Source organism: Lissotriton helveticus, chromosome 6 (genome assembly GCF_964261635.1).
Source record: "Lissotriton helveticus chromosome 6, aLisHel1.1, whole genome shotgun sequence".
Lineage (NCBI taxonomy): Eukaryota > Metazoa > Chordata > Amphibia > Caudata > Salamandridae > Lissotriton > Lissotriton helveticus.
Genome location: NC_136067.1, coordinates 1,863,108,590 through 1,863,135,145, shown reverse-complemented (window position 1 = coordinate 1,863,135,145; position 26,556 = coordinate 1,863,108,590). Strand labels below are relative to the sequence as shown.

The following is a 26,556-nucleotide window of genomic DNA, read 5'->3' as shown; positions in this document are numbered from 1 at the left end:
CTATGCTGATTACACGTGCATATGACGATCAGCTCCACTTTCCCTTTCATCTCCAAATTTAAGGAGGGGAAAATCTGACATTAATTCACCATGTACATTACTTTTCCCCTGAGCATAATGCAGCTTATGCTGAAATGCCCGTAACAGTTTGTGATTAATTCCTAAAATAAACCTTATTCCTCTCAGGCACATATTGTAGTACGCAAGATCCCAAGTACATGCTAGAAAATCACATTCAATGACAGAGTAGTTTTCCTGCTTGCCTAAGGGTCCTTAATCCTTATAGGAAAATCCATTACACATTCTTGTATCTCATCAGCAACACCACTCCCACACCACAATTGCTAGCATTAACACCTACAGTTCATTCTCTCAATATTGCAATAGATTTCCAAGATGGAGCATGTATAATTTCTTGTTTAAACATTCCAAACAACACCTTCAAATCCACGCACCTTTTAACCTAGTGTTCTTCTTAAGCAGTTCTCTGAACCATTCTGAAAATTGTATAATACTCTGTTATAACAAGAATAGTGCCAACTGAATTGGTGCCAATTCCGAGGAGATACATTTTCTATTGAGGGCATTCAGCATTCCCTTCAGTTTATTCCTGTATCTCAGAGACAGATTTCTCATTTTATTTTGAACTAGTACTACATCACGGCTCTCCAACCTTTTATGTAATAAGAGCTAGTTATGTTCAATGAAAATTCTCCTGTGCTACTAATATTATTAGAGATGTAGTAGTATCCACATCAGATAACATTACATTAGTGGCCATCATATGCAAAATTACTAGCAGTGAGCACCTCCGTGCATAAGGCATGGTTGCCAGCAGTAATGTAAAAATTGCTTTATCAATGTCGGATCATTCTTCGTGGATAAAACGTAACAGCCACAGCTGCAGTGCCTATAGCAGAAAGTTAATGATATTAGTAATTTTCACCTCAACACCATTTGATTTTCATCACTCGAATAGCAGCATTAAATACATTTTGAAAATTCAACAGTTTTTCACCCAATATTGGCTTTTGAGTTTTAAAAATACACACATTTTCATTTCAAATATATGTTTTTCAGTTTTGGTATTCATATATTAATTCATCTAAGCGAAAGCTTTTAAGTTACTTCACTGTACTGCAGACATCCTGTTACCCATATACCCCAACCCCTTAAACTCTCTTCTCCATACTCATAACCCCAAACCTTAAACTATATATCCTTGACTCCTAACCCCATACCCTTGACAGAATATTCCCAACCCTTAGTCCCTCTGCCCTAAACATATAACCTTTTGTCCCAAACCCTATACATTTATAACCCAAACACTTCACTCTTAACTTTATATCCCAAGCCCTTAACATGTATTCAACCTCATACCCTATTACATATACGCTTAACCCCTTTCACACTTTTCATACTTCAATATATACTGGGAATATACATTTTGTAGAACTAATATTTGAGTAGGGTTATTTGAGAAGTGCAGCTTTCAAAGCTGCTCGGGGATTTTTGTGCTATACCCCTGTGCCACTGCAAGCAACTGATGAACTGAAATGTGTGACACATGAACTGAATAGCTGGCATTCTGTGCTGGTTACCCAAAAGATAAGTATGTACTCTTCTGAAAATTAGCTCAGGCACTTTTTTTCACTGGCGGACTGGGCAGGCTGTTAGGTCGCCAGGATTCCGTTGGCGGGTGATAACTCTCCCTCCTCGCTAGACGGCTCTCCGCCGTGGAAGCCCTATTCCACCCCTGAAAGGGTTTGAATTAGAGTTCACGAATAAGACGTGTCTCTAACATACCTCATTCATGCTCAATGAAGGCACGGTAAGAATATAGGGTGCCTTTTCCCTGATTCCTCCCTCCCTATATCACCACTCACGGTCCTGATGAAGCGCTCTGGGATCCATTAGGGACCCATTAGCAGCGCGAAACATGTCGACCTCTCATTTTTAACACCGCAACAACACTGTCACACGGGTTGAGAGACGTGGGAATCTATTTGTTTTTTTCCCCTCTCTATCAGCATACAATGCATCTCCATCTCCTTCCAGATTTTAGTTAAACCCTGAGGACCCTTTAATAAACACATTAGGGTACCAACGGGTTATTTTATCTTCACTTACACTCACCACTTGGCCCACACACCCACATGCACAACTGCGGCAACTCCTAAAAGATCTCCATCAAAGTGCCCTCTTGGAGGGCCCTTGGGGGACTGCAGCGCCGCCCGCAAGAGGAGCAGTACCCAATGATGATGAGGGCACAACACATACAGGAGTACCACTCCCCACTCTGACACACTCTTTCCTTGTCTTTGGAGACACCCTATCCTCATAGAATAACAGCGGCTCAGGAATTGAAAAACAGAAAATCAGTAGCATTTTCATTTTAACCCCTTCGGTGCTGATGACGGCTCCCGGTCATCATCAGTTACGGTGAGGGTGTGCTGATGACGGCCGGGAGCCATCATGACCACGCCCGCGATCGGAATGTGCCGCACAGGCGCAGAATTCCAGCCACGGCGGAGGGGTTAATAGTGTTGGGCTGTAGCGTCATTAAACAACTTTTGGTGACTATTGAATATTTTGCGGTGGAGCAATTATAATTTTGGATACTCTTACCATACCTGAGGTGTTCGATTTATGTCAGAAGCTCACCTTAAGAACTGTATACAAAAGTTGACTCCTTAGTAAATATGATTAGAAATGTGTCTTTGTTCAAGTGTCCCTGGCGGTGTCCATTTGACAACTTGCTCCACATTTCTGTTGTTTGCTTGTGCAGTAAATCCATGCCACTATTCATCTAAAAAGAGCTGTACATGATTTTCATACATCATGTTTTCTTTGTTAGCTTGTGCTGAAGAGCCATGTCATGAATCATCTGATTTGATCGGATCTCCATGATTTTCATACATCCCTCACAGTGCAAGATTCTGACTAAGTTCCACCCAATGTGGTTTATCTTGTAAGATGGCAGGTTTTCGCCCAGTGACCAAGCCATGACTTTACAACGGGATGGTGGTATCTATTTATGACAGTCATTTGTTGGCCTGTTAAGCACTCTCCAGTGGGGAAACAACCTCCTGGCTCTCCGTGCCTAATTGCATGTTACACAGAGGCGTAGCTAGAGCTTGTAGCGCCCGGGGCTATCCTTCAGATTGCCGCCCCCTGTGGGGGTGCTGGGGAAAAAGGACGCGAGCACCTGAAAGAGGTCTGAAAGACACATAGTATCGCCGCTAATAGTCAAGTGAAGCTCACAACTTCTCCACAGGCAGCCCGCTGCTAAACTGAGCTCTGGAAATGGGTGTGAAAGAATTTACGTAGGAAGAAACAAGCAAAAACAAATCACTTCCGAGCACAGGAAGTGATTTGTTTTTGCTTGTTGAAAAATGTACAGTAGCTTGAGGCATGTTACCTACCTATGCCTTCCAAAGCCAGAAATGGAAAAATTGAAGAGTTGGCACCCTGTACCAGAGTACCTGCTTGTTTCTGAGAAGTGCTGGTACTCTGTAATTAAACGTACTAGTCACTCTTGAGAAGTGCTGGTACTCATGAGTGACAATTTCTCACGAGCAAAATCAAGCAATGAAGACGAGGGAAACATAAATAGCAGAAATTACACCTATTTGAGCAATGAGAAACTTTAAGATTATCTTAATCCTGCTGCAAAGTACCAGAAATGGAAGTGCAGTTCTCCTCAACAGGTGCCAAAAGCAACACACCACCCTTCTTCTGCTTTCTCCCATGCACATACTACTTCAAAATACTTCTTCAAAAACGCTCTCACACTTGTGGAATCTCCTCTCATTCTACACTTTACACCGGCTTGAACCGCAGATAATTGACACCGCTCGCTCCTGTGTAAAATTGCCATTCCATGATCCAAAACTTTACCAGAGTGATCATTAAATCCAACTTCTTCATGTTAGCTATTGCTGTAACTGAGCAGATGGTGTCTGGCACTGAGTACCTGCACTACTTTAATTTAAAAGAAAGAGCATCTGCACTTCTCAGCACTGCTGTAATACATTTAATGGGAGAGCAGCAGCACTTCGGAGGAGCAAATAGGTACTGTAGATAATAAGTAGCAACAATTTCTCTATGTTTTCTTTTAAAGTACTGTCTACGAAGTTTCATAGGTATACGTCCGTCACCTCTCCAACCGCATACATCACTCTATCAGCACTGACAGTCTGCAGAATCCTCAGTTGCAGATGCCACTTTGGGTAATTGACAAGTTATAGGCTCTGGCTAGTGCCTTTTGAAAATAGTAGATAAAGCACAGCGCTTGTCTGGAAGAACACAAGGTCCCCACCATTCCCGCAACACACATGGAGCCAGGATAGGTGAAGAATGATTTATTTATTTACAACAAAGGCCCGCCCAGAGGTAATCTCTGCCTAGGCGCCAGGGCTGGTGAGACAGGAGGGCGCACAGCAGGACTTCAAAACACTCCTGCTTGGTGCCAGTGTGAGCGCAAACTCTGGCAGCGCAGCACTGATCAATCAATCAACAAAATTTGTAGAGCGCGCTACTCACCCGCAAGGGTCTCAAAACGCTGAGGGGGGTGGGGGTGGGGGGGTAGCTACTGCTCGAACAGCCAGGTCTTGAGTTGTTTCCTGAAGGAGAGGTGGTCCAGGGTCAGCTGTAGGTGAGTGGGGAGGGAGTTCCATGTCTTGGCCGCCAGGTAGGAGAAGGATCTTCCTCCGGTGGATTTGCAAATTCGTGGAACGGAGGAGAGGGCCAGGCTGGCGGATCGGAGCTGGCGGGTGGCTGTGTAGAAGGTGAGGCGGCTGTTGAGGTATTTCGGGCCCATGTCATGGAGAGCTTTGTGTGCGTGGGTGAGGAGTCTGAACGTGATCCTCTTGCTGACGGGGAGCCAGTGCAGGTCTTTCAGATGGGCAGAGATGTGGCTGTGGCGAGGGATGTCCAGGATGAGTAGTGCAGGATTGGAGGCCCTCAGTCAGAATAAAATGGTATTCAAAATCTTTAAATCTGTAAATAAATCAATCAAGGGACATCTGAATGGAGCCTAACCCACCGCGGCACCAACCACGAGCCTGGAGAACGGTGAGCAGAGCTACGAGCTCGGTGTTTGTCAGGCTGTTAGTTTAAAACTATTTATTAATACCTCAGTGACCCACGAAGGGGACTCTCCTTGATGACAGTCTGTGAACTCTCTTCCCCGAATAGGTCTGGTTGCAGGGCAGCATGATTAGGCACCGTGACCAATTTGGCACAGACAGCCGTGCGAGCACTGAGAGGCTGTCACTTAAACTACAGAAACAATTTGTAGCTGCCACCTGCTCGCACTGGGGCCCCGCCCATCTCAGGAGTAACTTAACATCCTGTCTCCCCCTCAATAGCGAAACACACTCTTGCAGACCTGACGCCATGTCACGTGAACGCAGCCGCCGCAGTAGTGAATCAAACAGCCTGCTAACACTCAGCAGCGCATAATAACTTCTGCGCAGTGTCAGTGGTGCAGTTCAGCCCATGGCCAAATAAATTATAAAGGCCAGTGCCACACGGCCCGCGCCCCTAAAATAGTGCCGCCTGGGGCGGACCGCCCCCTCCCCCCCCCAGCTACGCCGCTGATATTATATATAGGTTTTCATGATTGTGTTGAAAATGAGACTGATCCATGTTGGGGTCTCCATGGATGTATGTAGACCCAATTCAATTCAATAAATCTTTATTCAGTTAAAAAACAAACCATGAAAACACATCATAAGACATAGACAGATAAAAAATTTTTACATAAAATACTCCGAATCCATCAGGCAAAATGCTGACCCTCTCATAATGATACAATAGGATACGTACAATTTTCAGTAAAACCAATTAAAATACATTAATTTCATTAAAAACAATTTACAATATTTTATGGGACAAACAAAAACCTACCACCTAATCTATTTCCTGACTAGTCTACACTTTACTACACTTGCAATAAATCTATAGATAGTGACGCATACTTCAACTATTTGAAGCAACTGTAAATATTCCATGGCCTCTTTACATTTTTAAAACCTAAGTACCTCAGAAGCAGTATTAAAATCTGAGCTCTTTGATCCTTATACAGATCACAGAAAAACGTCATGTGGATTTGTGACTGCTGTGAAGTTGCGTCACAAGGGCACAGATCCAAGTATTTGTCAACATGTGAGTTTGAGGGATAGGACACGAGCAAATGAACTAAATCAAGCATAAATCTTATTAGATAAAATATTTGATGGCGTGCCATCATCAGCAAATGCAATAAGAACAATTGATGGATGGTATGCTGAATAATGTCAAACATTCACACCCAGTGTAGAGATCTGGGCCTAATCCATCTTTTTTTTTTGCACACCACGCCATTCCAGTTGGGACCCAGCCATATACAAATCAGTCTTGACCCTGCTCCCCATGGGAACAGTCCGACCCGAACTGCCATGCCAGGTCCATACCAGAAACAAGCATCTTAGGACTGGTTTGTTATGTTATGTTATGTTAGCATTTTGTTAAGCGCACAGCTACCCCAGCAAAGAGGCGTCCCGGCGCTTGTGGGCTCGTTACACAGATTACACATAGAGCTGACCACAGAAATCACAAACCCTAGGACAGTGGAAAAAGGAAGGTCTTAATAGCTTTGCGAAAAATAAGTGTGTCCTCAATGCCGCGGATAGAAGGTGGCAAGGAATTCCACAATTTTGCTGCTAGGAGCCGAAAGGAGCGGCCTCCGGCACGACAGAGTTTCGTCCTGGGTACAATCGCCAGATGTTGTCCCAGTGACCGCAGACTGCGTTGGGGAGTGTATGGGGTTAAGAGAGGCCATAGCAGCACAGGGCTATTGCATTTCAAGATGTTAAACGCCACACAAAGTGCTTTAAACTGGATCCGTGCGCCAATCGGGAGCCAGTGTAGGCCTCTAATGGTAGCTCTGGCAGAGCATCTACGAGGAAGTCCTACCAGTGCTCTGGCTGCCGAGTTTTGGACTCGTTGGAGTCGCAAAACCTCTGCTTTATTAGCGCCCAGAAGCAGCACACTCGCATAGTCCAGGCGCGATAATATCGTAGCCTGGACAATGAGCTGCCTAACTTGCGCATTAAAGAACTTCAGGATGGGATGGAGACCTCCTCTCAACAGGCCCACACAAGTCGCCGCCACCTTCTTAGTGTGGGTCTGAAAATTGAGGGCCTCATCCATCCACACTCCCAGGTTCTTAACCACTGGTTTTGGAATTGGCATGGGACCTAACGAATCCGGCCACCAGTGCTCGTTCCAGAGAGAGGTGTTCTTCCCTACCAGCATCACCTCCGTTTTGCTAGCATTCAGCTGCAAACAGTTGTCAGCCATCCACTGAGCAACTGCTGCCATCCCATCTCTAAATCTGGTGGCTGATATAGAAGGTCCTTCCGCTAAAGTAATAACCAGCTGAGTATCGTCAGCGTACGATACCAGCGTTAGGCCCCACTCCTTAGCCACCATCGCAAGAGGTTGCACATAAAGATTGAACAAGGAAGGGCTCAACGCAGAGCCCTGCGGAACCCCCTGGCCAATGGAATGGGCTTGAGATAAGAACGGTGGTGCCGATACCCGGAAGGATCTGTCCGTAAGAAATGCTCTAAACCATTTCAAGGCCCGACCTGTAATCCCAATGGCTTCCAAGCGATACAATAAGATGTCATGAGACACCGTATAAGTGTATCAACCCTCATCTGTCAGGTTAGATTGACTCCAGTGGCATGGCGAGCACGGGACCCTCGTCGGGGCATACCCATGCCACTTAGGGCGACACATGCAAAAAGAACCAGCATTTAGCATGTCTAAAATGGGCCAGAAGATGCAATTTGCACTGAGAAAATAGCATAAAATGCTACAGGACCCACAGACAGTAGTAGCTAGCAGGCACTGGCTCTCTTTTAGTTAGTAATTCCCTGGCTCTTGCAGTAGGATTTTTGACCCAAAAATACTCTTAATGACTTAAACAGTTGTAATCGCATACTTTCGGTAATTTTGCATCGAGAAATGTGTAATAATAAAATTACCCAAATTTCTCCGGCGTAATTAAAATTTCGCCCAGGTCTAGTCGTAAACACCTCTGGTTCTGGTACCTAATGCACAAGTGATTGATTCGACCAAGGCATCCTATTGTAGAAAAATTGGAAAGTTCGGGGAGGGGTGGTGAATGAGGTGTCGGGTATCGCGGGAGGGGGCAGTAGATTTCTATTCAAAGTTTTATATAGCGCGAACAAGATCTTTGCAGATATCAGAGCGCTTTACAGAGATCGAGGTAGGGGCAACAGGAGGGTGATTAAAACACCACTTGGGTACAATATAGTAGCATAATAGAATAGCAATCGTGCAAATATGATATCAGTCCACGTACAAGTGACTAATAATACAAGACGGTGCAGAGTCTTTGATCCAACAGCAATAAAGATCAGGTGAGCTTAGGCCATTAGGATGGCTTTTACCTCGTACTTAAAACTTACGGGAAACAAGGGGTAGGGGCCACCATAAGGTGGTTAGACTAACTATTGGGTACAAAATAGTAAACGGTAGTAAGTGAGGTGACATAATCGGATATCAGTCCTGTACAAATATAAAACCAACAGACAATCAGGTAACCAGTACTACAGTAAACGGTGCAAAAGTCTCTGTTCCATCAGCAATAGAGTTTAGGTAAATTTGGCCATAAGGATGGCTTTGACCTCTTTTTTTAAAAGTGCTGTGGAGGAGATAAGCCTGGTTTCAGGAGGGAGTGCATTCCAGATCCTGGGAGCCATTCCTGAGAAGGAGCGTTTGCATGTTTTTTCCTTCCGGAATCTACGAGGTTTCAGGAGTAGATTTGTTGTACTTCTATTGGATCTCGAGCCTCCAGATATAGTCAGCTTTTGGGTGAGGTAGCTGGGTGACTTGTGGTGTACAGCCGACTGTGTCATAACGGCTATTTTCAGCTGTATTCTGGCTTCAACAGGCAGCCAGTTCAGGGATTTTAAGTCAGGGGATATATGCGAATGCTGAACCAGTGATGAGTCTCGCGGCAGCGTTCAAAGAGGCTCTTAGGGGTGCGGTTGTTGAAAGGGGGACTCCGCTAAGGGACGCAATTCCGTAGTCTATGCGAGGGATGACTAGGGCTTGTACAGCATTTTGGAAGTCCTTAGCTGGGAAGAAGGGTTTAAGTTTCCTCAGAGTGTTGATTTGGAAGTTTGCTCCTTTAGTTGCTTTGCTAATGTGCTGCTGCATGTTGAGCTTGTCGTCAAGTGTAATACCTAGGGATTTCGCAGATTCCACGATGGTGGGTTGGACATTGAGCGCTGTTAGGTGATTGAGCCAGGTTTGGGTGATGGCCATTTTCGCGGGAGGTGAGATAAGAAGGAATTCAGTTTTCAGAGCATTTAGCTTGAGGTGATTGATGGCCAACCATGATTGGGTGTTTCTGAGTGTGGAGTTCAGAAGCTTGATGTCTTCCGGGGATTGTAGCTTGAGATAGAGTTGAGTGTCATCGGCGTACATATGGAAGTGTACATTAGATGCTTGAAGCAAGGTGGTGAGTGGTTCCATGACAAGGTTGAACAATGTGGGGGATAGGGAGGATCCTTGTGGGACGCCTAAAGTTACAGGCAGAGGTGAGGACAACACGTTGTTGATCTTGAACTTCTGAGACCGGTTGTGTAGGAAGGAGGTGAACCATTTGAGGACAGTCCCGGATAGACCCATTCTGGTATTTAGCAGCTCCAATAGATTCTCATGTTTGACCGTATCAAAAGCTGAGGAGAGGTCAAGAAGGATGAGGAGACACATTGCGATCAAGGATTTGAAGGGCGTCATCAATTATGTGCGTCATAGCCGTTTCCGTGCTGTGTTTCGCTCTGAAGCCTGATTGATGAGGGTTGAGGAGGTCAAACTGATCAATGTGTTTTGTCAATTGGAGTTGTACACATTTTTCCAGTAGTTTGGCCAAGGTGGGGATATTGGTGATAGGGCGATAATTATTTAGGTCAGCCGGGTCAGCTGTAGGTTTCTTGAGTATGGGTGTGACTTGCCCCACCTTGAGGGAGTCTGGGATGAGACCTTGTTGAAGGGAGCTGTTAATTATTTCGGTCCAGAGTGGGAGGAGCAAGGGGGTGAAGTCTTTCACAGCATTAGCCGGTAGGGGGTCTATGAAGTGATTAGAGGGCTTCAAGGTGCCGAGCAGTTTGTGAATTGCCTCGTCAGTGTAGGTGTCGAATGACGACCATGATGCGTTGTTTTTAGGGTGAGTGGTAGCCATGCTGATGGGGCTGGAGTATCGATTTACATCAATGAGGAGATCGCTTCTTATGTTGTCTGTCTTTAGCTTAAAGAAAACAGAAAAGTCTTCACAGTGTGGAGTATCGCTTGTTGTGCTGTTTGATTGTAGAGGTTGCGTCTTGGTTTGACTTTTGACTAGTTGGAACAGTTTTCTTGGTCGGTTCTTAGCTTGGTCCAGCTGGAGGCTAAAGAAGTCGGATTTCGAACGCTTGATCTTCCTAAAGTAGGCATTTCTCTTGTTCTTAAGAGTTTTAAGGTGCAGTGCTGAGGGGTCAGATCTCCAGGTGCGCTCTGCCATTCGCATAGCACGTCTGTCTTCATTGAGTCTGCCATCATACCAAGGGTTCGAATTCTTGGTGGAGATTCTCTTCAGTTGTAGGGGGGCAGCTTCGTTGATTATGGAGTTCATAGAATCGAGGTAAAGGTCAGTCAGTGATTGAACATCAGGGGCGCCCGCAGGGGGGAGGAGGAGACTGCAAGTGTGAGGAGGCAGGGCGTTAGGGTTGAGATTCTTCAAGTCCCTTTTCCAGATCTTGGATTTGGTGGGTTGAGCCGTGTTAGGTTTAACTTTTTCGTTGATGAAGAAAGTCATAATGTGGTGGTCTGACCAGTCACAGGGTTGGATCGAACCCAACTGGGTAGAGTCCTCTTTGGCGATGATAAGGTCGAGGATCGAGCCTTTGTCATGTGTCGGGCTGTTACAGATTTGGGTGAGGTCAAGCGCGTTGAGGAAGGATTTGAGACTATTCACCACTGCGTCTTTCTGATCGTTCCAGTGGAGATTGAAGTCATCCAGGTAGATTTGAGTGATCTGCCGGCCGGCATTGGAAGAGATCGTGTCCATGAGTTGTTGGGTGAAGGTGAGGTTGTCCCCTGGTGGGTGGTAGATGACATGTAAAGAGCATGCAGGTTTACTCTCGCTGGAGATATCAAGGCAGAAGAGTTCACAGGAAGTGAGGGAGGGGGAGGTGACTTTGGTGACAGAGAGGTTGCTCCTAAAAATGCATGCGATTCCACCACCCAACTTGCCGGACCTGTCGAGTCTAATGATGTGGTAGTTGGGGGGGACTAGTATGTCCATTATAGGCGTAGAAGATTCAGTTAGCCACGTTTCAGTCAGAATGGCTAGGTCGAGATCCATTGTTAAGATGAGATCCGCGATATCGGAGGAGTGTCTCGGGGCCGATCTACAGTTGAGCAGGATGCATTTGAGTCTGGGGGAGAGAAGGGTGGTCGAGTATTCTAGGGAGAGGGGGACTATTCTGAGATTATTGGGGACGGAACTTCTGTTGCTTAGAGTGGGGGGCCTAAGGGGATTTGTGGGAATTGTGGGAATGGGGAGGTGTGTAGTGGTTGTATGTTTTAAGGGACCAGGGCCAAATGAGCGAAGGAGGGTGTATAGGTCGTGGTCCGAAAGGGAGTTGAGGGCGCGACGGGGGCGGTGTGTGAGATTGCGAGCAGGGATAGAAGGCCAGCGCGTGGAGTATGGCTTGAGAGGGTATGTGGGGCGGATGGGGTATTTGTTGCATGAGGAGCCAGTGGTAGGTACGGGTTGTCTGGTATGTGTGATAAGAAGATCTTTGATGGTGTGGAGCTCTTCTTTGACTTGTATGAGGGTGGATATAATCATGTCCAGAGGTGGATTGGGGATGGTGTAGGCGATGGGAGCCGAGGGCGAGTGGTTGATGGGGGAGCTGGAGAGGCAACTTGTTAGGGGGGGGGGATGTGCTAGCGTTGATGCAGGGCTCTGCGGTAACAGTGAGTGTGGTGCCCTTCGACAGGTGAGAGAGATAGTGGGTGGGGGGTGTGGATGGGGAAGGGGGGAGGGGGGAGGTTAGAGGCATAGGTGAGAGTGCTGGTGGGGGGCGGCACAGGTGCGTTGAGGAATGGGGGAGTCTGTAGAGAGGAGGGTAGTGGGGGCTGAGAATGGGGGCGGAGCGGGGAGGAGGCGTTGAGGTAGGGGAGGTGGTGTGTTCTGTGAGACCGGTTGGGGGGGTGGGGTAGTGGGGAGTGAGAGTGGGAGGGGGCCTGGACCTGCCGCGGGGCGGGGGAGATAAGTTCCGGTCGATGGAGTCTTCTGCGATATTCATAGTAAGTGAGAGGTGGGGGGTAGGGAGGGTGGGGGTATGGAGGTTGTATGAGGGGGAATAATCTCCGCCATTGGAAGGGGGGTGTGGAGAGGTTATAACGGGTGGGTGACTGACTACAGCGCTGGGGCTGTATGAGGGGGAGAATTTTTCGCACGTGGGTGAGAGGTGTGAAGAGGTTACATCGGGTGAGTGAATGACTAAGGCGTTGGGGGGATGGGAGAGGAGTGTGTCGTTCAGCTGTTGTGATAGGTTGGGCAAGGTAGGTTGAAAATTGGAAGTGGAAGTGGGGGGGGGGTTGTGTAGCTTGAAAAGGTAGGGAAGGAGGTCCGCCGGTTGGAGATGTGTTCTAAGAAGATGGGGAACAGGTTGTCAAGCAAGTCCAGATTCCTATCAGTGGATTGGAATAGGATGGTCCCGTTGTTGTAGATGGTGATGGTGGCACTGCCTGGAAAAACTTGTGATGGTGTGATAGTAAGTGTTAGGCCATGGGCGAATTTTCTGGTGGTGGCGATAGTGAGAATGGAAAGGAACGCTTTCCTCCACTGTGCTCTTCGAAGAGTGTAGAGAATGATATTGGTGCTCGTGGCACCATTGATCAGTGAGAAATAGGTGTCCACAAATGGGATTTAAAGATTATTCTAGGGAGAGGGGGACTATTCTGAGATTATTGGGGACGGAACTTCTGTTGCTTAGAGTGGGGGGCCTAAGGGGAGACTATTCTGAGATTTGTGTGTGTGTTAATTGTACTCACTGTCGATCCTAAACATTTAATGAAATGTATGTTGCTTTCCTTCGGCGGTTATGCTGTGCAGCGCTCATGTGATTTTCCTCAGCGCAAATAAAAAACGGGTACAAATTTTTAGGCTCCCATAAAATATCCCATTAAAATAAAGCATGGCCCTGGGCTGCATTTTCCTGCCGGACGATAAAACACCGGAAAGCACGCGCAGGCCGATCATATGACAGCACGAGCTTTAGCTAAGTATATTGTTAAAACATTCTTTCTTTTTCTCTCGCACAGCCATTGGTTTAGCCCTGGGGCAAGAAAGGAGCACGGCCAGGTAAGAACCACTTTATTACAGGAAATGTAAAAATATGATTGTGTCTGAATACATTTTACTGTTGTGCTTTGAAATACATCTTCTGCTGCAGTATTGCCGTCCATCCCCCAAGTATTGTGACTGCATGAACGAGTCAACGCGTTGAAAGAAATCAGACTCTGTACTTTGAAGGATATGTAGCACAAGAACTTGGTTAAAAAAATAAATGGTCCCACTCTCAGTAGTGCATATTGCACACACTGCATGCCAGACTCAAACAAAATGTGCGAATCTATGGGACATTGACCTACAGTTTGCATAGATTTAGTCAATATTGTAGATTTCCAAAATCGAAATAAATGCGACGTCTATATATATGCAATTGTAGGGTTCAGGTGTACTTATATGCGTACATTGGTCAATTATGTACACGGCAAATAATCTACTGGAGTATGCTTGACAAATATGTGCAATTTTTTTTTCTAAACTTTCTTTCCTTCACTAGGGAACCGCTTTTGCCTGCCGAAAACCCCTTTTGACGTGACGTATGTATGTCAACATCGAGGTGTACCCACTCCTTTACCTCTCCAGAAGTACTGCTCTTCGCAGGAGTAACTTTCTAGGGTGGCAAAGGACCTGCCACACATTCGTGAATACTTAAAAACGATGTTCATGATAGTTTTGGTTCGCATCCGTCCAGCTATGTCCCCTTTCCTGCCCCTTAGCAGATATGTAACACTTTGCAATATCTGAAACTTTGCAGAAGAAATTCCAGTCTGAAGTCAGGATTGTTCTCTTTCTAATTTTTTAAATCATATTCAGGACATTTCTACATGCAGATCAGTTTTTTTGTGCAAAACATTTAGCTCTTAAAATTAAGTTATTTAGAATTTTTATTCACGCTTTTCAGCTCTTCGGGTGGTAACCGCCGAGATCTAGCAAGTCATGGCCCACCTTACCCCAGGTGCGGCCTTTTGAAGAGTCCAAGAGTCGGGTGCTTTTCTTGCCCGCTATCCACACTTAGCACCATGGTTGGCGGTTGCAGGCGGCAAAGGCTACCATGGTCGGCGGTTGCAGGCGGCAAAGGCTTCTTGGTGCAGTGGCTCTTTCTTATTCGCAGTTTGTGGCGGTAAGTCAGTAAAGCAGCGGCGTCCCTGCAGGCGGCTCCTACACTTATTCCCGAGCCCCTCCACTGGTTCCAGGGGCTCCACCATTACAGCAACGGGCCCAACTGTCTTGGTGGTCTCCTCCTGGCATATGGTTGTCCCAGATACAAAGGCAATCCTGGTCAGTTTGGTGATGGCACAAACAGTCTCATTGTCCACTCTTGACACACAGGGGGCATAAAAACATGTCGCAGTCAACAGTCTCATTTGCACATGTGTTAGTCCCAACACACCCAGTGGCCCTCTTCCTGGCACACTGGGGTCATGGACAGGGGCAACAGCCACAATGAGACCCGTGCTACAGAGCAATGGCCTGCAACTTCATTTCAGCCCAGATGGGAGTTGCCAACTTTCCCAAGTGAGCGGGCAGCACTCTTGCAACATCGGTCCCAACTGGACTAGATCTTGGCAGAAAGGCAGAAGGCTTGTCCCTTAGGCACATGGCAAGTGTTCTTTGCTTCTAGGTGAGGGCCGTTCACCCTGATGGAAGACTGACAGACTATGGTCCCCAGTCTTGGTTCCAACAGCAATAAGTGTTGGCGATCTTCCCTCTCCTGATGACACAGGGCTTGTTAATCCAAGGATGGGCTTGTGCTCCCACCTTCATGGTCCAAATCCAGACACACATGTGAATTAGTGTCTGGCCTTTGAAATGCGCGTTGGAGGTGTGAGCTCCTTTAAAGTGCTCTCTCCCCTTCATTGCCTTTTGTCAAAGAGATAGCCTGCCACAGTAGGAGTGGCTGCAATTTCGAGTGACTCACCTCACACCTGCCTGTTAGTCTCCACTGAAATATGCCCCATTAAAGTTCAAGGAACTACGACTTCTTCCCCAGCGGATTCCCTGGTAGGGCCAACCTGACCAGTTCCACCATCTCCCTGACAATGAGCTCAGGCCCCACTGACCAGTAACTCTTCTGGAAATCAATGAGTCCTTTGATGTGCACAGTTAATGCCCTGCTCCTCTTCCTTCAGTGTGTGTGTCTCAACCCAACCCTCAGGAATGTCAGCAATACACATCTCTTGTCTGGAGGTTACAGTCCTCACATCTCCATCCTCTTCAAGCCCTGGGCTTCCAAAAGGAATCCTCCATTTTATTTACTATCCACAGGAACACTAACAAGTATCACATCCTGTATGATGCTATACGCACTACATGCATGCCAAGGCTGTGTTAAGTACATCGCCATGGACAATGCACCATTGGGCCATTCGGCTCCCCACTCCACTGCCACACAGGTAAAAAAGGGCTGCTCACATTACTGGTTCTACTGAACACAAAAATGAGTATGGTGTCACCACCATGCTTGTGTCACTTAATTCCAGGTAATGGCAGTAGCCCCCTACCTTCACAAGGGTAGTGCTCGGTTACCCTCCCAGATAAAACAGATTGTGCTACTGTGAGACAGGCCTAGGTTATGGCACACACACATGTTTCATGTTCACCCTTGACCAAAAATCAGTACCAGCCAGATGCTGTTGCAGCTGGGACACTCCGCCATCCATCAGGGAACCTTTCCGTATCAACATTTGGCTTGCATGAGAGTGCAATCACAATTCATATGTATTAGTTCTAGAATGTTAGTATACAATACCATCCTGGAGTTTGATGTTTGATGGAGAGATCAGATTTAGAACAATTGCTGTCATGCATTTAGCTCAGGCAGAGCTTAGCCATTAAATAGAGCACACATCTGCAGGAGTAACTTCCATCCACGGCTTATGTGATCCTGAAGAATTTGAGATGGGCCAATCACACAGATTTTCTGTCTCACTTGTCTTCAGCTTCACTGACTCTTCACTTCAGACGTGTGCTGTGTGTCAACCCCTTCCATAAAGTCTTACCATTGTTCTAGCTCCCATTTCGAGTTCAGAGATATTAAACTTCCTGGCCAATGTCAAAAAATGAGTGCTGGATATTCTGTAAGTTCTCATTGCTGGCAGGCTGGTACTTCTACTATGTATTGTGCAGTCATCCTTGGCCTTTCATAATCGACTGATACATCTCTTGTAAAGTGAGGTGTGAGTAAAGTATTCAGTTGGGTTCTGAAAGCTTTTGGTCTGCATGCCCGATTGGTGTAAATGGTAAAAATGGAAGACTTTGAGCTCGTCCCACAGAGTGTTCCACAGATAGAGTATGATTGGCGCTATCTATCTTGTGCCGAGCTCATGCTAACCTCAAGCGAAAAAGTCTGAGCGTTAACTCACAATAATCATCTGCGCGTTAACGTTTACTCGTGTAACAAGGGACTGAAACCTCTGTTCTTCTCCAGTAGTAGATGATTCCCATTTGCAGGTACTATTCCTATTGATTTCACTTTGGGTAGTCTCCCAAAGTGCACAGTACAAGAAGTTATTTACCATTCATGTGGTAAGCTTGAGAAAATCACAGGGGGCATATGTTGTTGCCCCTGTAGAGGCACGCACATTCTGGAGTAGGTGAAGTTAGTTTTGTGATTTGTTGCTCAGTGACACTAAGGATTTTCTAACAAACAAACTTGCTGTTTTTTTTATGTGGCATGCATGGTCTTCACTTTACAGCATGGTTGTTCTAACCAGCACAATTGATATGTTCTCTGCAGACCGGTGTAGGAACTTTGAAGCAATGAATAAATAGTGTGATTAACGTTACACGATTTTGTACAGTATTTGTGATACTACTTGTGCCAGGGTGTCAAAGGTGCCCTGTGCAGCCTGGACTGTTCTTAACTGTGATGTGTTTGCCTTAGGGATGTCATACCTCTCACACTGTAAGCCCTGGCAGGCCAGCAGAGGTCTGAACATGTGCATCACTTTCAATTTGGTTTAGAAGTAGGATCAAAATGAAGCCTTTTGTAGCCCCTCATGGTGGCCTTGAGCCACGCATCGAGTTGCAGTTAGTAGCCGGTTATTGCGATTCATTCAGGGACTTGTTATGAAATATTATGTCTGCCAAAGGAACAAGGCTGACAGTAGTGATAATGGAGGCAAGCGAGGCAGCCGAGAGCACGCACAACCTGTGTCTGTACCTACAGTATGGTCTTTATGAAAAAACAAAGTAAAGTCATCACGAGGCTACTCCTTTCAAGTGTTTTACATTAAAAAAAAACTTTCTTTTAAGTTGGCGTAAATATCTCTTTCTGGGCCATACATTCAAACAGACCAAACACCAAACGAATTGAAATTCCTTCCTGATTATACATTGGCAATAACACTGCTTTTATTGACTGAATCTTGGGAAGTTCTCTTGTTTTTTTCTTTTGCTATCACTCACTCGTTCTCTCCCTTCTTTCTCTCCTTCCTGTCTTAGTTTACCCTCGCTGCCTATCTTGCTGTCTCCCTTACCCTTCTATCTATCTCTTGCCTCTTCTTCTTCATTTTATTTATTTCCTTTTTTCCATTGTATTTCTTTTACCTGGCAGCTCTCTTCCTCCGTCTTCTTTTATCCCATTTCTTACTCCCCTTTACTTTTTTTCTCTATGTCCTTTATCTTCCAAAGGAGCAACATTGGTGTAGTAAAAAGTAGAACATTAAGTGTCACTCATTGCAGGATGGAATGCATAGTAAAATGCAAATGTATTGATAGATTATTGCAAGGAGAGGCCTCTTTTTGCAAGATCACATCCCAATTGTTGGACTGATGCTACTTGTGTTCTTGACTCAGTTGCACTGGAGCCCTGCTGACCAGACCCCACTACATGAGCTCCGACTACTAAAACATGTACAATTGACTAATTCCTGGTTGGCTTAATTAATTTACCTATAATTCCGTAGTATGTGGTACTTTATGTACCCAGGACGTGTATGTTAAGCAGCTTGGCAGTTCTAAAACTGCCATTTCAACCATTTAAAATCACCCTTTCAACTAGCCTAAATCCTCTTTAATGCTTATATGTCTGTCGCCCCTAAGTTATGGCTAAATGGCCGCAGAGCAAGGTTCATGCTATTTAAAAGATAGGTCATGTGTTCTTAAGTTTTACATGTCTGGGTAGTGAAGCATCTCCAAAGTCGTCTTTCACTGTTGCAAGGCTGGCTCTCCCATAGAAAAGCACCGGGTTGCATTATAACACCTTATAATGCATACGTTCTGTATGAGAATTGCTAGAACCATGGTTTGGGGACTCAAATTAATAGGTATTGAAAATCCAATCTGATGGTCAAGCCGGATTTGAAATTACTATTTTGAAAATAGCACTTTTACAAAGTTGGCCCTTTCCTGCTAAAACCTCTAGTAGCCTATAGATGTAGAGTTATACTCTAGCTCTTCCCTAACAGGCTGCTGGGAGATGTGAATGGCTCGCAGGAAAGGGACCGAAAGGGCCTCGGCTAGGAGGACCTCTTGACTGAATGGCCTGGGAGTGTACTGACCAACTTCACATGTTTCAAAGGGGCACCCCCTGTCACAGGCCGATGTAACTCACACTTGGCTCTGATCCAGCCATTTTCCAAGTAGCCAGAGTGGCACCAATCCCAGTGGGGAAAACCTGTTACAGAACTAATTTGCAGGGGAGTTTCCCTTTTCCCTAGACACTCCTCAGGGGTGTGCCCAGAACTCTGACTAGAGGAAGAAATAATCTGCCATGTTCAACATTGGCAGAGCAGGGCACGGTTGGATTGTTTAGGGCCAAACCCCCAGGAATTTTTGTCAAAGTAGGTAGCACTTCCTCTGGGAAACTTTTTCCTGTTGGTCAAGGAGTTACTGATACCCAAACTAGTGCCAGGCAAACATAAGGTGCTTTACATCTCTTGGATTTTAGTAGATCCTATATAATAATAACATCTCAATAAAAACATCCCTGAGCTCCTCCCTCACAGTGAGGGGATTGTAGCCCTTGGCTGCACTAGGTGTTGCAGCCAAGAGGGGAAATCCCAGATGATGAAGCATGCCACCTTGGTGGGTGATAGGATTCAGGGAGTCACTCTAGGAAAGGCCAGAAGGTCTGAGGTAGGTCTAGTTGCAGATCCAGGAAGGTTCAGTTGCAGCAGGTCAGCTGGGCAGTTGCAGGGAGGTCTCTGCGGCTTGCTGTGTCCCCTAAGCGCAAAATAGGAGGTCAGCCAACTGACTCTTGGAGTCACTCAGGTTAGTCTGGAATAAAGGACACAATGTCTATCAGTATGAGTGAAGTTTTACCCCATTCTCATGGCAAAAGTATTGTACTATCCAATCAAATACTAAACCAGTAACAGCAAAACCTATTTTACAACATGACTATGACTCCACTTGTATCTGGGCATTATATTAATGGAAGTCTTTTGTGGTGTGGTTGCAAATATTAATAAAACTTACTTATAAAGTGATCAGCATAAACTGTACCTATTAAGGAAATTCAAAGTGAGGCTGGAAAAGATAATAAGTTTGCAACAAGTTTTAATTTTCTTTTTAATTATTTTTTTAGCTTCGTTTCCTCCGACCAGACAAAGGGCACAAGAAAAACTCTGAGAAAACAGCCAGCAGGTGAGATACAGTCTTGTAGCAAATGTTTTAATATTATTTCATTTAGAATCATTTTAAATATAGTAATATTTCTTTCATAACTTCTATTATGCCTGTACCTGATCTATAAAAGACTGTGAAAAGAATGTATTGCCACTTGATGTTGCTACTTATTCATATATTTATTTCACTGTTTACACCTGTCACTCTGTCACTTCTGTTTAACTCAGTTATGTAATAGTGGAATTGGGGGCTATGCCATTATGCCCAGGGTTTTGCGGCTTCCTTAAGGCTCCAGTACTGTCCTGAGGTTGGTGTAATGTGGGAAAGATCTGCTTTCTCAGTGTCGTCAAAAAGCTTCTCTGCGCAGTCTGAATGAGTAGTGAATAATGTGGTCCATCAGTTAGTTCCATATTATTTCAGAAACCGCGAAACTCAGAGTCTTTAAATGTATTTAGAGGAGTGAGGCTCATACAACCACCGCTTGAACTTCAATGTTTGTTTTCATGTGTATTTGAAGCAGGATGCTTTCTCGTGTTTCAAAGTAGATGACTGGAGTTAAACACTTCCAATGTATCTTTTTTATGGTTTATAAATAAGGTTGACGAGTTTTATCATTGTTCAAGATCTTTTAGCTAGTCATGTTATGGCAGCTATTGTTTTAGAATTATGAAATTTAATAATAGCAAGGAATAGTACGAAGTAAATATTTTTGTGATAAATATACAGTTGTTTTTATACAGGCTCCTTTCCGCATTCATGGGAATTAGTTCTCCAATAATTAGTGCTATCAGGTCTTTGAGCATAGCCATTATCTTTGCATTTGGAGGGATAGTTATGATTTGTTTGGCGATGTATGGCTTGTGAGCCTATGCATAACTTGTGAATTTCAGTTTATTGTTTTTGTTTTATGGGCATATATATCAAGCCCTTTTCCCGTTCGCAAATGTCCCGATTCTCAAAATCGCCCGTTTGCGAACGGGGAAAAAGCCTTTTGGGATGTTTCATTCCAAAAGCCCCTTGCAAAATAGGGAATCGCAAAATGTGCGATTCTCTATTTTGCGAATGCATTTAAGGAATCTCAAATTACGATTCCTTAAATGCAATATAGGAAGCAGCCAAGTTGTGCGATTTTGGCTTAAGAAATCGCAAATTACCACCAACTTTAGGTTGGTGGTAATTTGCCATTTCTTTTCAAAGCACCATGTGGCGCACACACATGTCCTTAGGGCATGTAGGCGCCACATGTGCACACATACATATTTTAGGGGTGCTACAGACTGTCCTTTTGACACCCTTGCACCCTTGACATTGCATTCCTAATGGGTACTCGCAAATTGCGAATGTCTTCCCATTCATTCATTCCTATGGGCCTAGAGGAATGGGAAGGTACTACTTAATTGCGAATTGCAATTTTCGATTCGTAATTAAGGAATATGTAGGAATCGTAATTACTATTGTGATTCCTACATACATAGCATTTTGCGAGTCCTTAATAGCGATTTGCAAAAAATTTTAAGGACTCGCAAAACGACTTGTTGATACATATGCCCCAAAGTTCCTGACCATAAATGGACTTTAGATTTGGTTATTTAAGTAAAACTCTGAGGTTTATTTTCAAACATATATTAAGGTGTTATAAACAAAACATTCACCAGTTCCCAGAGCACAAAGCGCCATGAGCAGCCAAACCCCACTGAGCACAATCTTCCGCAGTATGCAGAGTGGGAAGCCACTGGTGCTGGCCAAGGGAGTGTCCGCAAACACTGTTCTGCAGCCAGGCCCTGCACCAACCACCTGAGGGTGGTCATTCATCAATGTGCACAGCTTTCATTTGTGCCCAGCGGGCTTAGTCAAAGGGGTGGCCTTCAGCTATGACCTACACCCAACCTGATGCAGGCAGCCAATTCCCGCTAAACGCTGCTAAACCATGGGCAACCAATCCCTACAAACTGGCTCTGTTCTACCAAAATAGATAAATAAGGGTTTCTTGAAACTTGTTGGAGGTTTTGCAGACCCTTGAAAACTCGTGGATCCTTGCTGGACCTCATGCAAGGTTAGTAAATCATCTCTGGATTTGCAAACCATGGGAAGTTCTAACAAGGGTCCAAGAACACCTAACTTAGGTTCCGGGCCCCGTGGCCAGAGTTTGCAGCTCTTGAAGGACACACTGGGAGCCACAAACCCAGCTAGGGTATCAGTGAACCCCAAAGCAAAATCAAATTTATTTTTTTATTTTAAACCTGGTCGGGTAAATTTAGGGCCTTGCCACCTGATTCAGGAGGTCAAGAGATGCTCTCCCTCCTTTCTTATGGCTTCTTCATGTTTATTTTTCAGGACACAGAGAATGAGTCCCTAAGTCTTATAAGGGGGACGGGGGGGGGGCAGGGGGGAGACTGCAAACAATGTCCCCATGTTTCAGCCAGCTGATTAGACTGGTCTGGGGTTGCACACTCCGGTTAGGGTTCATTAACCTGTAAAGAATGATTAGCAATAAAGCTACCATATCCAAATTGATTTGATAATTTTCTTTTATTTGTATCCACAACACCGGGTTGATGGTACTAGATATCTCTAACTTGATTGACACTGTGCTCGTCTTTCAAGCCTTCCAGAATCATTTTTGTAATCCTAATTGCTCAAAAACTACTGAACAGATTTAAACTAAACCAATCAAAGGCACTTACTTCCTTGAGTAAAGTTCTACTTTCATGCCGTGTTTTGTATATTTACAGTTCTCTGTTTTTCTGTATTAGAATACAAAGAATCTTGTGGTAATTAAAATGGAAATATCACTTTTTTGACTCCTTGTTCTTCTCCTGTTCTAGCGGATCTTCATGAAACATGGCATTCCAAACCCGAATCAGATAAGCGTAAAAAAAAAAAAAAACAATTTCACACGAATTTGTTGAAAAATGCCAGTCATTAAGAAAAAAAAATCCTTTTCAATGGAAACTCTGACCTAGCCATAATTACACAGATGCTATCATCATCTGTATGATATACATATATATTACATAGGCAGAAATAAAGCCTGCATAGTGATGGTTCGTTTCCTGTTACTTATACTATAAAAGCCATTTTGTTTTCTAAATAACGTTGTTTGAGATAGTTTCAATTCAACCTTGCTTTCTTTATTGAATATCTGGAGTTTGTGTCAATATAACACATTCACCATTTCCCAAAACAAAACCAGCCACGGGCGGCCTGGGCCCCCTACAGACAGCTTTTGGCCCCGCACAGTAGCAGTTGGCACCAGTGCCTGGCCTGCACCTAAAACACCACCAACAGTCAGTCTCCTTTGTGCACATTGTATGAATGTGCACAGCAGAGGTTGGTCAAAGTCTCTGGCCTCTTCCTAGCTCTTAGTTTTATCTTTAATTTGTTAAGGGTTTTACGGACGCTCTTGTGGGGTTTGCTAACTTGGTTCAGACTCACAAATGCAAATAGGCTATCACTCCGCACTTCACCGTTCAGTGGTGTAGCTGGGAGAGGGGCGGTGTTCTGCCCCAGGTAGCCCTTTTTTGGGGGCAGTGTTGAGCGCAGGGCGAGTTTTTCATTTTCTTTTTTACATTGTATTCTCCCTCATCTCCCTCCCGCTTGTCGTCGTCTGTTGCCCCCTGCTCTTACCTGCACTGACCGTCACTGGCCGGCAACCTCAGTGATCGCCCACGGTGGAAAAAGCTTTAGCTGCACCACTGTCACTGTTCCATGACAGTTATTCAGTTGATGAACTTAATTTCTCTAAGATTTCAGTGCAATGTTCCTTGGAGACTATGAGTTTGATGATAAGAAGAAAGTACAATCTAAATACAAACAGCTTGAATGTCTGCATAATATGAGGCAAATGCAGCTAGAATAGCTATATATATTTTTCTTTGACAAAGCTGATATAAATATATATATATATATATATATATATATATATATATATCCAAACACAATCCCGGCGAAATGGAAATACCAAGGAAAGCAGCACTCTCAGGGGGTTGTTCCAACCAATTTATTCCGGCGGAACAAACAGCAACGACGCGTTTCGCCGTAGGGCTTTGTCAAGTTGTGAGAGAAGCGAGGACATACAAACAATTTAAACTTTTCAGGATGTGGTGGAAAGTAAAGACGGACTACATGTTTTCAAATAAACAGCGGCCATCTTACAGTGTATATACATTCAATGTAAAGTGCTTAAACTTATACAAAATAACCATTATATAATGTTATGTCATATATTTACATATAATTTGCTAAATAAGCATTTAATATAGCCCTGTATGGGCGCAAAGAACGATCCTAATAACATCCTGAATAATAATGTAGGCTAATGTCAAAGTGCATCACATGGAAATCCGATCTCAATTCAACCATGCTTGGCAACTGTGAAATCACAATAATCATGTGTCAAATAGCATGTTTCCTACCATAAAGGTACAAAAATAAGGCCCACTGATGGGCAGATCCATGGGTGCAAAACCTGCATACTCCCCTAGTCCAATATCCTCTCCACAAAACAAAAGACATATCTATAGCCAAAATTTTCTATAATGATACAAAAATAAAAATAAATAAAGCAGTCACAGTTAATAATGGAATAGATTACAATAATGATCTTATCACAGGTAGACACAACCACAAGCCTGTGGTCAAAATCCAAACATGCTGGTCAACTTTATCATACATGCAGAATATTAGAAATAGATAGCAATAATTTTATCCCAAGTGTACTGATAGCTCTTCATGCATGTTCAAACCTTTAGGAATCTTAGTTTGCAAATCAATGATATACCTAGATTCCAGGCGTCGGAGCTTGAGTAGGCGATCCCCACCTCTAATGCTAGCTGGTATATTATCGAGACAAATGTACGACAACAGGTCCCTGTTGCTATTGTGCATCTTCTCGAAATGCCTTGCCACAGGGTAAGCCTCATCCTTTTTGGCAATAGCACGCATGTGCTCTAATATTCTCAGTTTTACGGCATTCGTGGTACTGCCAATGTATTTCAAACCACACGGGCAAGTGAGGCAATAAATAGCAAAAGGGGTGGAACAAGTCAAGAATTTCGAGATCTTTTTCGGTGTGGCCAACCCAGGTATCTTAAAAGTAAGCGTCCGCTTACTAAACTTGCAGGCCTTACACCGACCACAGGGATAAAAGCCGCTGAGAACCGGCAATTTAGGGGTGATCACAGGGGGGGAGTAATGGCTGGATACTAAATGATCCTTCAAGGATTTTGCTTTCCTGTAAGTGACCAAAGGATTGGTCGGCAGGTCAGCTTTGATGACATTATCCGATAAAAGAATATTCCAATTCTTTTTCAAGATTTTCTTGATCTGACCAGCATTGCGCGAGAAAGTTGTAATCAAACGAAATGCCCCGTTCTTCAAAGATTTACTATTTTTGGGCTCTAACAGATCTTTCCGCTTTGTCTTTTTTACTCTCTCTAGTGCCCTTGTTAAAACCCCATTTTTATATCCTCTTTTTTTAAATCTCGAAAGGCTAGCGGCCGCCGCCTTTTCAAAATCAACATCATGGGAATTATTTCGCCGCAATCTTAAGAGTTCCCCATAGGGGATACTCTCAATGAGTTTGCGTGGATGGCTACTGGTGGCATACAAGGTGGAATTGCCAGCCGTCTTTTTTCTAAATAGTTTAGTCTGCAAAGAGCCTTCCTGGTCTACATACACTGTGAGGTCGAGGTAATTGACAGTAGTTTTACTTATCTCACCTGAGAATTTCAAATTTATGTCGTTATGATTCAATGCCTCAACAAACTCATTAGCAGTTTCCAACGTGCAATTCAAAACTATAAACAAATCGTCTATATAACGATGCCATTGTATAATCATGTCGGTCCATTTCTCATCTTGGCCCTAAGGCGCCAGTTCTTCCCAATGGCCTACAAACAAATTGGCAAAGCTAGGAGCCGAGCAAGCTCCCATGGCTACTCCGGACGTTTGTTTATATAACTGATTACTGAAAAGGAAGATGTTGTTATTCAAACCAAAATTCATGAACTCCATCAGCATCTTATTGTGCTCGTAGAAACACACAGGTCGTTTCTCCAGGAAATGGGCCATAGCTCTAAGACCGTCGCCATGAGCTATACACGTGTATAGACTGGCGATGTCAAGAACCAGCATGCAATAGGTGTCTTTCCAAATGACTGAACCAATGATAGACAAAAAGTGTTTGGTATCTTGCAAATAGGATGGCAGAGACGCAACCAAAGGTAAAAGGAAAGAGTCAACATAAATCGAAAGATTCTCCGTAAGACTACCATTGGAGGCCACAATTGGCCTACCAGGGGGATTGTGTAAGTCTTTGTGAACCTTGGGAAGGTAATAAAAAGTTGGAATTACAGGACTGAGACAACGTAAGTACAGATATTCATCGGTGTTCAGCATATTAACTTTATACCACCTGGATATCATGTCGTGGTAATCCACCACGCTCTGATTGTAAACTTTGTTGTCCACAAGTCTGTAAGTGTTGACATCACCTAATAGACGTAGAGCCTCAGTTTCATATTGGGCAGTAGTGAGGAGGACGATGTTACCTCCCTTAT

General features: G+C 44.4%; 1 protein-coding gene across 2 annotated transcripts in view; it reads left to right on the top strand.

Annotated features, from left to right (window-relative positions):
- GPATCH2 (G-patch domain containing 2) overlaps positions 1-26,556 on the top strand; it is a 657,478-nt gene that overhangs the window by 472,786 nt on the left and 158,136 nt on the right. For both annotated transcript variants that reach the window (XM_078649787.1, XM_078649788.1), the window contains exons 7-8: positions 13,399-13,438; positions 19,956-20,014. In XM_078649787.1, coding sequence (XP_078505913.1) covers positions 13,399-13,438; positions 19,956-20,014 — 99 coding nt within the window. The remainder of the gene's footprint in view (positions 1-13,398; positions 13,439-19,955; positions 20,015-26,556) is intronic.